Source organism: Solea solea, chromosome 17, assembly GCF_958295425.1.
Source record: "Solea solea chromosome 17, fSolSol10.1, whole genome shotgun sequence".
NCBI lineage: Eukaryota > Metazoa > Chordata > Actinopteri > Pleuronectiformes > Soleidae > Solea > Solea solea.
The window spans coordinates 7000048-7012691 of NC_081150.1; the positions used below are offsets into that span (position 1 = coordinate 7000048).

At 40.7% G+C, this 12644-nt stretch overlaps 1 protein-coding gene across 4 annotated transcripts in view; it reads left to right on the forward strand.

The window, feature by feature from the left end:
- Positions 1–10026, forward strand: part of LOC131444203 (1-phosphatidylinositol 4,5-bisphosphate phosphodiesterase beta-1) — a 158533-nt gene extending 148507 nt beyond the window's left edge. For 3 of the 4 annotated variants that reach the window (XM_058614407.1, XM_058614406.1, XM_058614409.1), the window contains one exon: positions 7485–10026. In XM_058614407.1, coding sequence (XP_058470390.1) covers positions 7485–7703 — 219 coding nt within the window. In that variant the 3' untranslated portion in view covers positions 7704–10026. The remainder of the gene's footprint in view (positions 1–7484) is intronic. The other variant, XM_058614408.1, reaches the window with a different exon arrangement.
- Positions 10027–12644: the final 2618 nt, after the last annotated feature.

Here is a 12644-nt window from a genome sequence, read left to right on the forward strand (position 1 = left end):
TCTTTTAGTTTAGGGTTACTTACCCTTACCTTTACTTATCTCAAAGAGGGGCTGGAGCTCACTTTTTCCCACAGGTCAAGAGTGTAAGAAATAATGTAATGATGAGACTTTATGCTGTTACAAAGGAAGTACTCCACTGACTAAATACCAGAGAGATCAACGTTCATCTTCTTCAGTAGTTAGCTGTGGACGACTGGACTTGAGTTGCGTTGAATACATTTCAACTGTCATCCAAGAGGCTTCTTCAGTTCTGACTAACTAGTGGGAAGAACCACGTATTCAACTCAGCTCAAGCAAGTCCAGTCGTCCACAGCTAACTACTGAAGAAGATTATGACCTGGATGACTGAGAGCCTTCACTGAAACATTCATCTTAGCTTGCATAGTAAGCTTCTGCTTTAAAATGCGCTGTTCAGGCTGCTGTAGAAACATGGCAGTGCATGATGGATGGCGCCGTCTGTAAGACAAGGCCCTTGCCTGAAGTACATTTAAATGTTATTATAAGGCTACAAAAACCCAACAATTTCAATAATTTGTTATGTACAGTCAGAGAAAGTGTGTGGTGTAGGTAGCTGGTATGACTTAAAGTTGTGTACCCTTTTGGTCAGTTCACACTCTTTTCAGACAAAATTGACTGATAAGACGGACGTGGAGTGAGAAAAGATTCCACCCTGTTCGGGGGTTTTATGACTAAGGCTTAAAGCTATGCTGTAATTCAACACCTTTTGTTTGGCCATGAAAGGGATGTGATTCAGTGATAGCACAATATGTTTGACATCAGTGTGCGTTGGTGTGTGTGTGTGTGTGTGTGTGTGTGTGTGTGTGTGTGTGTGTGTGTGTTGTGAATGCACATTGTGAGAGGGCATGCTGATTCTTCCTCACTTAGAAAAAAGTGTCTGATGTCATGGTGTCTCCCCACTGAGCAGGTTTTGAATCAACACACATTTATGCACGCACACACACACACACGCTCACTAATTCGTTTAACTAGCAGGAGTCCTCTGCAGTCGCCATGGAAACTCAGGTCCCCCCCCCCCCCCCCCCCCCCAACCTTTCATATCCTCTTCTATCCTTTATGTCTCCCTGCAATCTGTTAATTTGGATCTGACTCCTCATGACGCAATTCCAGGAATGAATACTGGAGGTAGAACACAGCAACACATGGGGGAGGGATGAGGGAGGGAGAGAGTAACAGGTTGGAGGAGACATGGAGGTCTGGAGTTGTAGAGCAAAAGAGCAAATTATATATGGTCTCTTTTTTATGACGCCCTCTTTTTCGTTATATGAAGGGGTGACCACTATGTTCCCTCATCACAGACTTTGATCTGCATCATCGCTGCCTGGTGGGTTTGCATTAATCCTGCACTCACACTCAGACACACACACACACATTATCCCCACAGGAAGTACTGTGTTCAAACCAGAGGCAGTGAAGTAAAATCCATTATGTGTGTGTGACTGTGCGTAAATGTTGCACACTTGTTTACCACTCTGCTCGTTTATCCTAGCTGCTATTTCAGTGCTTTAGTGCACGAGTGTTCATGTATGTGTATGTGTCAGTGGGGATTGCTCTAAGACAGCAATGGAAGATCTGCTTCTTCTTAAATGTCGTCACATATGTACTGCGTTGTATTTACATTTCAATACTAAACTTGCACTACAGCTAGTGTCACTAGTTTGTTCAGAATCAGTTTATCACGGATGACGGATCGGCTTACGTGAGTTTCGTATTCCCGTAGCAGCCTCCGCATTAAAACCACTTGAAGCTCTGCTTCAACTGTTCTCTATGGGACGGCACAGAATAGGGTTTTTTTTTTTCACTGCGGTGAGCTCGACGCTGATTGGACAAATGCGGCAAAATTGTCACTTCCAGTGGATGGGGAGGGTGGATGTGCACGGACGCTGGGCTTCTGCATGATGATGTATGTACGTGTGGTAAAGAAGCTCTCCAGGGTTACACTCCATCAGAGGAACATTCACTATTAAACTCCTGTTGGAAAGTGTCCGCTCTGCAGTATCACTGCCTTTAGCAAATACTTTTTATACTGGGAGAGAGAGAGAGAGAGAGAGAGAGAGAGAATGGTAGGATGTGAAGAGCGTGATTATACAGACGTTTGGACGTTTGAATCAACTTCAGTGTGTTGCATAATTTCTCAGATCGTCCACTTGACTGAAAAAAAAATTGAAAGAGTGGAAACTCTTTGTGACTCTCTTTCCTTTGAAACAACAAGCAGAAGGTGCAAATTACTAAATGCAATATACGAGAATAGTGTTCTGTGATAAACCCACATTTCCCACCTGCTCTGCAGTTTCTGTCTGGAGAACATCTTTCAATTCCATGTTTTGTTTTTTAACATCGACTTTGTTTACCAGCATTAGGGAACCTATCTTCAGACTGACTGATCCACTGTCTGCTGCCGCCCATTACATTTATCAGGTTGCCAGGAAAGCATCTTCAAACTTATGCTCATGTTGCTCAGGATGTGCTAGATAGGTAATTAAATAAGTCAATATTCACATTCTAATATGATAACATAACTACAACTAGGGTAATTCTGCATTCTGACCTACAGAGGTCACTAAAAATATGTCAGAAATTATGATATAGTTGGGTTTTAACATGTATTAGAAAAATCAGCGTAACAACTAAAGACATAAAGATAACGGCAAGCGCAGCTTTGCAGCTAAGCTTCACTTCTGAACCCGTCCTTTTAGGGGAAAGACTCATTACAGTACTGTAGATGCATGGTGGAGGTATGCAGCAGTGTTTTCCCAGACCTAAAGAGAAAAATTTAAGAAAAAATCAACAGATTAATTATCTGAAAGAAGACGGGAAGGAGCACACGCACGCACACACACACACACACACACACACACAGGGAGATGATGAAAGGAAAAAGAGCTTGCAGAGTAGCAGCTGCTTTCATTACCCGTGTCATTCTTTTTCCTCCGTCGAGCTGCTGCAGTGCATTTTTATTTTATGTTATGACCATTACTGTGGAAAGAATGTAAATGAAGGAATGGCATTCCCTGTCTTCACCACTGTCATGCTCTCTCTCTGTCTTCCTCATGCACACACACACACACACATACATGCATTGCACCAGGAAACCTCTTTCTTCAAAAAGCCTCTTAATGCTGACAGGGTGGTGACCCCATCTCATCTTGTGGACGTGGGATCTCGGGTAAAGCCTAATTGGGCCATGTATGGATATGCAGTTATGTCTCGAGGTCAGGCCCCGCTTACTTTACACGTCACACAACCTCTGATAAGAATCTGCATCGGTGGTTTGGAGCCACATCACTGAAGACTACCTGCGTCACTGGAATGGTTTGGATAATACGTTAAAAAGTTAAGAGCAACTTATTGTGACTGTGAGAAGTTAGCGCGGCTGTATACTGAAGGCGTTTTTGGCTGTGCTGCAGCAGGCGTTATGTCATGGCTCAAAGCAAAGAATTAATTTGGCTCTTCGGAGGCCTTCTCCACTTCCCCTGATAGCTTCTCAAAACGAGGACAGCTGGTGAAGAAGGTCACTGGGCGCTGTATTTTAAGAAATACAGAAATGTGTGTGTGTGTGTGCCAATGTTAATGCGTGTGTGTGTACCATGTTTATTTATTACCTCACACTGACCTTCTTCGTGGAAATCAAAACCCTGTCCTAATGAGGCAGAACCTCATTTGGACAGAGGAACTGGTTAAGTTAATGGCTATGATTTGAATTGTGATTAGGTTAAGGTTTGGCATTGACTAGTTATGATTGTGGTTAAAGTTAGGGCAACACTTTATTCAGATTGTCCAAATGAATGACGATCAGAGCAGGATCCTACGAAGAATAGCTGCTCAAACTTGGTTGGTGTCCAAAGAGAAACTGAACCACACGCTTTTAACATTATCTTATATGTGACATGTTTGAAATACATGACAATTCCTTTAAACCACACCTGGATACCACAGGCAATGTCTCACTTTTTGCCTCATTATAGACCAGACAATGTATGCATTTGATATCGCAAACAGAATTTAGCTCAGGCAGAGTAAGACAATTCAAAACTTAGCTCCACCAAACCTGAGGAGTTCCTAATGTGGACTTTATTCACTACAGTCCAGTAATGACTTTTCCTCTCTTCACTTGAGAGAAGATATGATATGGAGGGATGATGATGATGATCAAAAAGCCATAGCTCAGGAAAAGCTTTAAAAGAGTCTTCTCTCCGCCCCTTCTGATATTTCTTGAGATTTTTCAAATGTCCCCTTTTTGAAAGCAAAGTGCTCAAACTCTCGGGACCCAAACATCTAACGCACGTCTGCTTGACTTTGAGCTGTTGATTACAGTCACAGCAGACTCGCAGAGAGACGCATACGCATGTCTTGCTGAAAACTGCCTGGTGCCTCTCAGACTCCCAGCTCCTTCACATGTGCCAGGGCAATGTCAGATGGGAGAAAGATGACAGCTTTAATCATAGGGTGTTTGTGCCTCAGCAGGCAGGCTAAAGGCAGGCTGCCCACCCACACACACACACACACACACAGTGTGCAGACTGTCCCACCCTTAAGTAGGTCATGCGCAGTGCAACGCGGGTAGAGAGAGAGAGAGAGAGAGAGAGAGAGACGAGCTGTGGTGCATCTTCAGCCATCTGGTTATGATGTGCTGGATGTCCGCTCTGTGAGACCCACAGAGAGAGTGAGAATGGAAGGAAGAAAATAGGAAAAAAAGAGAGAACCAGAGGGAGGGAAGGAGAGAGGGAGGGAGTTTGAGAGGACAATGACCTTGAGATGCTTTGTTTGGTGACAGCTCTTGCAAGCTTCACTCAAAACATAGAAAAATACAGTCAGTCAATCATTCATTTACACAAACACAGGCAGCATCTTTTAGTGTTCATTTCGGTAACTGAGTCTACTGTTGTCACTTGGCTGCACATCCTTTCAAACGTGCTAACTGCATGTGCTACTTATTATCATCTTGAAAGCTAGTGAAAAACAATACAGCTGACAAAATGACACAAACAACTGTTATTCTGTTTTATTGAATGGTGCAGAAATCTCGATGACAATATTCTTCCTCAGAGCGTTGAGATATAAAGGCAGAAGCAAAACAGCTACACTAGTAAAGAAAGACTGCAGCGAATTTTAGGTTAAGGAACTATCCCCTGTTCTCTGAAATACAAGTGAGGTGTAGTTAATGTTGAAAGACAACTTTAGGTTAATTAAATAACCCGTTTTCTGAAACACGAGTAAGGTAGTGAGAAAAATAGCAAAATTAATGTTAAAAGAGAACAGGTGGGATATTGACCTTGAGTCATCCTTTAAGAAATCTCTGCTTGGGTAAGTCTGAGCGTTTAGTTATTGTTTTATAACATAGTTTTTGTGCAGGTAAAGGTTTTTAAGTTGTAGTAAGACAAAAACAAGATCTGTCACTATTAGTTTTGGTACTATAACCATGTTTAACATCTCACTCATAACTCCTTGATTTGGTTTGTCTGCTTAAAAACAAACTTTCTGGCTGGTTAGCCTGTAGAAACATGGCAATGCAAGATGGCGGTGTCAGTAAAGCCTGGAGATTTACATATGAAAGGCTACAAATACCAAACACTTTTATTTTAAGGCAATTTACACTTAGGGAAACATACGTGTGGGTTGTATATTCAGTTCTGCATAATAAACCCTCCTAAGTGTTACAGACTGGACAGACTTTAATACTGTGTGTCTGCACTCAGAAGCTACTGAGGTTTGAGACCATCATAAAACACCTTTTATAAATAGCAATGCATGTGCACTTTGTCAAGATGAAGTGCTTTGTAACAGGTATTGTAGTCACAAAAGTTATTGACTCTTGTCTGTGGAGATTCTCACTCATCCAGATCACAGAGTTAGCTGTAGGCAAATGGACTCACTTCAGTTAAGTTGAATATGTTTCACCCGTCACCAAAGAGGTGTCTACGGTTCTCTCAGAGTTATTTACTCTCGTCTTTACAGTTTGGGAAACACTGAGGAAAACGCCTCCTCTTCTCTCTCTTGTCTATGCATTTCCCATCATGGTTGTTTGTGTTTACTTTTGAGGTAGAAGTTAGGTCGCGAGTTGAAGTTTGTCATCAGTCGATCAGGAAAGGCTTCTAATGGATTGTATTCTGTCGGAGTTCACAGGTATTTTTGATCACTCACAATGCTGACATGACTGCGTTGAGCTGGGAGACTTTGACACCATTCATCTTAGCAGCTTTTCTTTTAATTACCGCTCTCCCGTGGGAATCTGTCGGGGTAGTTAAACAGAGAAATCAGCATTACAGCAATTATTGCCGCAAAATGAAATGAATACAATCTTGTCATCTGTAATCATTGGGGGCTTCTATGCCTCGGAGAAAACAGCTTCTCCTTTCTGTTTCTCAGCGAGAGAAGTCAGTGTTTAGTAGTAAATGATTGCTGTGGGGGAACATGGTCAAACCTCAGCAGGCCATGGTATCCATTCAGGATTGAATGTCAGGGTTTGGGTCATCCCTCGTTTATCACTCTTTTTCCAGTTTTATTTTCAATCTCAATGGCAAGTTATAGAGAAAAATGAATTCTTATGAAAAGTCGTATCTCATCGAATACAAAGCAGCATTGTGATGCTGTCGAGGTTAAAATCCTTAAAGTTGATCTTTAAATGAGTTCTAAATCTGAGTTCTCCATTCTCTAAAATCCTGCTTTTCATTGGTTGGTTTGGATATCTGCCTCTCTGTTCAGTCCCTATAAATCTGTGTCATGTTTCTTTATACGCTTAAAGCTGCAAATGGGAACTGTTCTGGAAACTGTTGTTGTTGATATGTTCTCATTTTTGAGAGAGAAGCAGCTACAAGACTTTGTTGGGAGGAGAAGTAAAATAGGGTGAAGGGATATGTAATTCAAATACATTTGTTTGTGGAGGGCTAGTTAAGAACAACATTTAGATTATTTAAAATATCTGGATCTTGATGTTAAATATATACTGTATGTTCGTTTGATTATGTTTGTACCATTATTTGACTTAAGTTAATTCTCTTGTGGGAACTTCAAAGATACAGACCAGTTTTAGGCTTCTAACAAAACCTGAAACTCAAATACTAATGGATACTAAGAACTGGATTAGATACTCATTTAACCCAGTATTGATAGCAACTGTGCCATATTCTGTACCTTTCACAGACTATGTTCTTTAACAAGATAACTCTGAAAGTTTTCTTCTCTCAAAATCCCAGATTGAAGCCGAGAACATTTGAGACAAACATAACCAACTCTATTTCATCAGCAAGGACGTAACGAGTATTTTCCTGGGCATCAGTATCAAATATGACATTTTAGTATTGTGTCCATCCTAATAAGTGTACAGTACAGTACAAGTGTACTTTCATAAGCTTTATCATCTTAATGTATAATATGCACCACACTCCATATCAGAGGTTTAGTGTCCTAGCTTTCTTATTTCCAACATGTAAAGACTCTTGGTTGATTTCCCTGTTCTTCCTCTGCAGTTACAGAGCGATCTGGACCAGGAGTACCAGGACAAATTTCGGAGGTTACCTGTGGAGATCCAAGAATTTGTTCAGGACAGCAGCAAGGCGAAGCTTAGCGACGACCGCGCGAACCTTGTTGCCTCCTCCACGTCAGAGAAGCTCAACCACAAGGTGTCGCAGTCCGACGACGACACGGAGGAGGGCTCGTCGGACCGAGTTTACGACACGTCCCTGTAGAGATTTAACCCGTCGGCGCTTCGCTTCACACTGGGACACTGATTGGTGGCTGTGACTTTGTGACTACAGATGAATGACGAGACTGTGGCAACTCATTTTAACGAGAGTGGGAGGATTAGATCAAATCTGAGCCCGGATTGGTGAGTAGAGGTCCTCTCTACGTTGAGTGCAGTCTTGTCCACAAAGCCGTACATTTTGTGTATCTGTATGTTAACTGTATTTTGTCGTCATTTTCTTTGGTACGGTCACAGGATGTGTCACAAAGCACTAACTATTTGCAGGAAATAACTTACTTGAACTATTGCACAGAGAGAGTAGTTTTTATTATTATTATTATCATCATTATTATTATTATTATTATTATTACAATAATATTGACAGTAGATGTGGTCAGTGAGGTGTGTGGTGCCAAGGTCTTGAATTCACTTACAGTGGTCATTGTCATTTAAGTGGAGTCAACTTGTATTGTAAAGAAAACCACTGCGTACATTCAGCCTGTGATGCTACCATCTTTTTAAGGTTTAGATTCACTTGTCCACATTTGCACTGAAAGCTCACAACGTAACTATGTAACTCTAACTTTAACCCAGAGGCACTGGTGGCTTGCTGGTTCTCAATTTTGTTCTCACAGAACTAAGCATGTGTGTTGCTGCTATTTTTGTTTTAGAACCATCCATTTTAACCATTATTTGGTTTGTACGTTATTTAACATGATGATATTATGCAGTGCTCTGTTTTTGTTTTTGTTTTGTTTTTAGTTTCTAAAAGTTTTTTTTTTTTTTTTTTGCTTTGCTTGAGGGCAGTTTTTGCCCACGGAGAGCAAGTGGAGAGAGAGTGAGTTGTACATAAATCTGCATGTATTTGACCAACTGTAAATGTTACAGTAGATCTAGAGCCGAGATTTAGAGATTATCAAATGTAAATCTATTTTCACCAAAACATTTAAAGAAAACCTGCAAAAGGAGTGCACCCAGTGTGACCTCACTGTGGCATCAACGGAACGACACTGAAAAGAGAAGTTATCGGTAATGACACACCGTTTAACTTCGATCCGACTTTATCTGGCTCACGTTAACAGACGCTCTGACGTTTAGCCCGCTTGAACTAAAACTGTCAAACTGGGTCACTCACATAGACGGGAGAGGACCCCACTGTACTTTTATAGAAGCAGGTTCACTGTGTAGTGGCAGGTAATTGCGTGAGTGTGCGTGGAGCAGATGCACGGGACAACAGGAAACAAGTCAGACACAGGCATTATTCTCACTTCAGCCACACTTGGTACTAGCAACAGTTTGGAGCGGGGGGGGGGAAGTGGATCAGTTATTTTTAAAACATGATAGCAGACGCTCAGTACAAATCTGCACAACACCAGCGTTAACATGATCTCACAAGTAACTGAACAATTTCCTCTTTAAAAAAAACAAAAAAAACATGAACTGTCCATTCAGTGACTATAGGGGGGAAGTGTTCATCACTTCCCAACTGTCCAGTGCCATTGAACTCACGGTTGTGTCGTTTTATATCAAATCGTGTTCCAGCCAGAGTTTCCTTTAGAAAAGAAAAAGTTGAAAAATTGAAAGAGAGAGACGATCAGACATGTAAGTACAAACTACTTTTTAAAAAAAAAGACGATATTGATGTGAGAGTCCTGTGCCTTTGTATAGGTTTGCCTTGTTTGATGTTGAATGTGTGAAATGCATCATTGTTGAAATTTGCCATAATACTATATGAAGCTGTCTGATATTGAATAGACCGTGTGCACTTTTTAGTACAGTAACACTACTGAGTAATGCTTGTGATGAGCAGTATTTGACATGTGTCTCTTAAGAAATGCGAGGCATCCTACTTTTATGTCTTGAACCACTTTATTTAACAGCCCCCAACACACACCCCCACCCCACCCTCCCTTTTTCATCAACTTAAGTGTATGCACTCTGGAAATGTAAATGTATGTATGACATAAAGGATAAAATATGAAGTTGATGAAAAAAAAAATAGTGTAAAGGGAATTTGCCTGTAATGAAAATAAATGTGGCTATTATTGTACTTTGCTGGAGTTGAGTTTTGGGTCTTTTAATTTTCGTCGTTTATCGATCGAATGTTGTTGTTTTATTTTTTTTTCATCTTTAATGTCTGTGGTTGTATTTCTTTAAAACGACTGTCATTCATTCATCATGTTTTTGTCTTTATTTTGTGAATTTCCCATTTGTCATGTAATTATGGTTTGTTTTCATTATTTGTCACAACTCATTGTTTTGTCTTGAACTAGAGGTTTCACTGTTAATCCAGACAAAGACTAAATGATCATGGCTGACAAAGACAATGAGAAGCGTCTGTGTGTGTTTGCAGGTAAGCGTGTGTGTACTTCACGTTCAGGAACAGGAGGAAGTGGGGAGAAAGCCTCAATGACCTATTTCCTGTCATCTCCTAGGTAACAGTGCTTTTGAAAAAAAACGATGGGAGGAACAGGAATTTGATCATTTATGTGATTGAGTCAGTGGACCGAGACACTCTGAAACCAAACAGAGCATTTAAATATTGTTGGCAAAAACCTCTAAATCAAACAAATGTATTGTGATATTGCAAGAGCACTTGTGTCGTTACTAAGCAGGTGCTTTAAAATGGTTCATTATGGACACATAATGGACATTTGTGGACATCAATCCCTCTGCTGCCTAAAGATCCTGTGATTTTACTGTTTCAATTTAACACTGCAGTGTAACTTCTGGTTATTTTTATTGTTATTATTCTGCATGAACAGAAATGATGTAACATTATTCGTTCATCTGAAAACTCTGCCTCTGTCAAGCAACACTATCAGACCTGACTGAGGCAGCATCTCCTCAAAGTGCTGAACGATCCGGGTTTTCTGAGCAGCAGAATTCACTTCTGAAACTTTCACAATCCCACCTGTTTGCAGTCATCTCGCTTCTAGCTGTCGACATGAAACGAAACACTTCCTGTGTGCAGTGCTGGGAATGTCTCTGGGTGACACAAGCTCTAAACACCACTGTAATGAGTTATTCAGCGTTTGTTAACACTTTCAAAAATATGCACTATTGTTTTAAAATGTAACAGACTGTCGAGGGGGGAATGTCTTGGTTTTAGCTGACTGGCTCTTCAATCACAGTGATATCTAATTAACTGTTTTGTAGCATGACCAGTGATTCCTTGTACTCTGTCAAAGCTCATTAATTCTTTTCAATTTTGATGTATAGCGCCGATTCATAACACACATTATCTCAAGGCCTTATACATGGTTGCAGACGTATCGGTGTGATCATTGTGACTGCACGTGTTTCTCTGTGAGCAAACTCGTGCTCAATCCGCTTTGTATACAACATATGTGCATGTGTGTGTGTATTCCAGACTTCATAAACACTATGTCCCCTCTCAGTCTCAGCTCCTCGACGGGAATCCCAACAGGCAGCAGGAGATAAGACAAGCCTGGTCACCCATAACAACCACTGTGACCATTTAGAGGCCTCCATGCATACCAGCGACTAGGAAGTGAGCTAATTAACCCGGGAGCTCAGGACGGAAGGAGAGTGGCTTTTTAATAAGATTCTCTGGGTTAAATAAACAGCGACGGTCCTTCAAACTCCCTGGAATATCATCACCCTGCGCCTGTCCATCTGCTGCGGGGATGAGGAGGAGGTGTCCGGTAACTGGGCTGTAATGAGGCACGCCAGGACTCCAGAGGAGGAGAGGACCACAGAGTGCTGCTTAGAAGGTACACACACACACACACACATAACCCTTACTCTAATCTAGCCCGGATGACATTGTGGTTGTAATTCTAATATTATCCCTGAAACTGTGTCCTAAATTCTAAAATGTCCCCTTTAAATGGATGATGAAAGGCACAGTGACCTTCCTTTGTGGGTGTTTTCTCACTCCGTAACACTGACACTTTATATTTGTCAAAGCTCAGAACACTGAATCATACGTAGTGACGGATACGCTGCTTTTGTTGATATTGTTTGTTATTGTTGCTTTCACACCATATGGTTCAGATGGGAGGAAGCACCTCACAGTCGTTGACCTTTTTGGAGTTTTTTGTTTCGTTTTTTTGGACAAAAGGAAGTTTTCCTTTACCTTGTTAACCACTTTCGGCGTGTGTCTTCCACCTTCCTCAGAACTGACACCTGATGTCAGGTGGTGACGTGCCGTATCAGCTGTTTGTTTAACCCTTTTTGTATAAAAACACAAACCAAAAAAAATATCAGTAGACATAAGGAACTTTCACAACTCAGAACCTCACTGATGTCACATACAAATATACAGAAGGTGGCAGCTATATGTTTTTATTCTGTTACTAAAATAGTTTGAAATATTTTCTGTGAACGTATTATGTTGGATTTGGAAACAGCAATATTTCCGTAAAATCCACGGTATCTTCACCTCTGCTGCATCTGTTGTGGTCATTCTTCTTTATAACCCAAGATTTCCCCAGACAGTATAGTGTACAATATGAAACAGCTGGGAAAAACCATGTAAATCCTAACACTTCTAACATTTATTTATTTGCCTACATTTTCAAGAGAAGAGGATGCATTTTTTTTAACTGTAGCCCTCCTAAGACACTCCTGTGTCATTTTGCCTTGGCATTAATATTAAATCTTTCAAGCATGAAGGTGATTCTTCCTCCAGAATTTAACACAGCAAGAGTGATATCACAATAAAATATGTATAAATGAGTTTTCTGCCCAGGCAATGAGAGAAATACATTAAAGAGAGAAATCCCCAAAAGAACTTTATTCTTATATCAATGACATTATTTTGATTCTGACTCAGAATATGAATTAATGTTATGGAAGAATCGACCACAGTAATAAAGTAGTTAGATGGTTTTAATCTTGTGCTAGAGCCGTGTTTGTCTGTGCCCGGTTTTTAAATCATCTGTAATGACAACTTATGTTGAACTTCAAACGATTTTTC